The sequence below is a fragment of the Penaeus japonicus genome, unplaced genomic scaffold (genome assembly GCF_977035675.1).
Source record: "Penaeus japonicus unplaced genomic scaffold, GWHDUDI00000001_assembly GWHDUDI00000037, whole genome shotgun sequence".
NCBI lineage: Eukaryota > Metazoa > Arthropoda > Malacostraca > Decapoda > Penaeidae > Penaeus > Penaeus japonicus.
The window spans coordinates 16,714,741-16,717,240 of NW_028234439.1; the positions used below are offsets into that span (position 1 = coordinate 16,714,741).

A 2,500-nucleotide genomic window follows, 5' to 3' on the forward strand; every position below is an offset into this window, starting at 1 on the left:
GAGCCCCGGCATTGTGATATGCAAGGCTGGAATGCCCCCGTCGTGAGTGGGTTAACACACACTCCTTATTCATAGCACAATAAAATAGCTAGATGATCCAAAATCCCCAAATGTTATATACGTCATGACACCCGTCATTAGGCCAAAGCTCCTGCGTCATGTATGTCATGACACCCGTCCGCAATGGGTTAACTCCTTGGTGACTAAAAGTAACAAACCATGTAAGTGTAAAAATAATTTATTAAACAAAATCACAGTGGACATCCCAGTATCAACAGGTTAATGATTAATGTAAAATCTCTTACTGAATGCTTTATTGATTTTTTTTATTTCTCTCTCTCTCTTTGCAGTCACCTGAAGAATCCTGATGTTGCAGCCAAGATTCAGAAGCTTTTGCAATCAGGTCTTATTTCCATTAGGTAGACATGTTCCAGCATTTTGCATCTCTTATCAACCGAGAGTATGTCACTGACAACTTGTATTTTTTATTATTGTTATTATGATTTCTTTATTCTTTTTTATAGTCCTTTCTATTACTTGGAATTACTTTTCTTTTTTGCTGGCACGCCCCAAATAGCTGATTTTGCGGTGTTGCTGCTCTTTTTTTTTTCTGAGCAGGAATGTGTTTCAGAGTTTCAGAAATAAAGGATTGTACTTCAGAGTTGAAGCTGACTTTTTAAAAAGGAGATAGATTTAGATAGAATTAAAAGCAGTGTTGATGTTGCTCCTTTTTTTCTTTCTTTTTTTTCTTTTTTTTTCATTTTCTTTTTTCTTTCTTTTTTATTAATCTAGATATCTGTTTCTGATTAATAAACTTTAAAGATATGGATATCCCACTTTTAATTAAACTTGAATTATATTAACTATTGTTTGATTAATGCCTCTTATGTTTGAGGTAGCCAATGTCAGAACCTACTGGTATTGTAGGAAACCAACAAAGATTTCCTTTGTTAATACCTCTAACCAAGATGTATGTATGTACTGTGTCAGTGGATGTATCTTATATGTGTTGTAAGGGATTTGTGACAGTCTCCTTGACAAGGCATTAGTTATGTTAGGGTAAGAATGGTAGATCTTGGCAAATCAGATCTTAATCATTGTATTCTCATGTCCTAAAAACAAAAACAAAAAAAAAACAGTTGTTCGGAAGCCTCGGCAAAGCTTTTGGCAAATGAACACGAGGAAAATGCTTTTTTTATACTTAAGTGCAGTCTAGTGCTTTAGTTCCTTTTAAGTCACTAATGCTTGATTTTGATGAAGTGACAAGAAAGTGACTGGCTTGAGTGTTGATCTGAAGTCCTGATCATTTCTCTCCCAAGCCTGGAAACTTTCACTCTCTTGTTCGGGTACATTTACTTGTAAAGCTCAATATAATGTCTGTCTGAAGAGGAAAGCAGGTATAAACACCTAGACTAAAAACCTCATATCCTTGTTCCTTGAAAATGTCTTAGGTTTTTAAGATTTTGTCAAATAGGAAGATAAATCTGATTTAAATCACTTTCTGAGAGACAACTCATAGTTAGTAACAGATGTTAGATATTCAATGACTACAGTTTATGATTGATAAATAAGAGATCAGCTGTTGGACCAGAATGGAAAAGGACACTTTCAAAAAGGAGATAATATTTAGAAGTCTAGAATGTCCAGTCAGGTGCTCAGTAGCCGACTGAACTTGGATACAGTTAGTGTTAGGATCCCAGTCATATGTGTTGGCCCAGAGTCATTTGGTGTTGAAAGACAGTATCACTTCTCATGTCTTTTAGTCTGGATCCCAGTAATTAGGATAACTAATATTCTGTGATCCTTAAATACAATATTTTTTTTTTTTATCCACTCTGAACTTGTAAGATAGGTTCTGTGAAATACAAAGGATTGTTAATATTCATAAGTACAATGCATTTCTATCAACCACTCACCATCATAATTCACAGCTGAGGTCAAGTGTACCAGCATATCTTGTACAGTGTTCATGTTCTGGTAACATTAAAGAGCATCATAGACAATATAATAATTGATATGAAAGAATGAAGAACTTGAAAAAAAATTATATATATATATATAGCTGACATCTCTCATGATTTCATTTTTAAACATTAATTTCACTTTGATTTTTTCCTATGTTAGGAAGAAGTATGCTATGTGATTCCTCATAGGCATTTCTTGTGTGATATTTATATGAGAGTAAATATGAGCCTGAAATTTTATGAGTTTTATTTACCTATGAGTAAAAACGACAAATGATAGGCAATTTTGAAGTAATTGACTTTCGAGATTACATATATTTGCCTGAGAGGTAATTATTATTTTAGATTGAGTACTATATTACTCAGAGCTGCTGAGAGGGAAGCCACTCCCTAAGGTGTCCCACACAAGTTAGGAATGTTGACTCCTTGCTTATAAATATGATTGCAAGTGCAAATATGATGTTACTCTGTAATTTGGCTCATGATGTGAATGCTTTTTTTTAATTTCTTTTGTTTTCTTTCTCTTTCCAAATGTT

General features: G+C 33.7%; 1 protein-coding gene across 1 annotated transcript in view; it reads left to right on the forward strand.

The window, feature by feature from the left end:
* LOC122248519 (Stress-induced phosphoprotein 1) overlaps positions 1-2,193 on the forward strand; it is a 24,306-nt gene extending 22,113 nt beyond the window's left edge. The window contains exon 11 of the mRNA XM_086532489.1: positions 351-2,193. Coding sequence (XP_086388615.1) covers positions 351-423 — 73 coding nt within the window. The 3' untranslated portion in view covers positions 424-2,193. The remainder of the gene's footprint in view (positions 1-350) is intronic.
* The last annotated feature ends 307 nt before the right edge of the window (positions 2,194-2,500 follow it).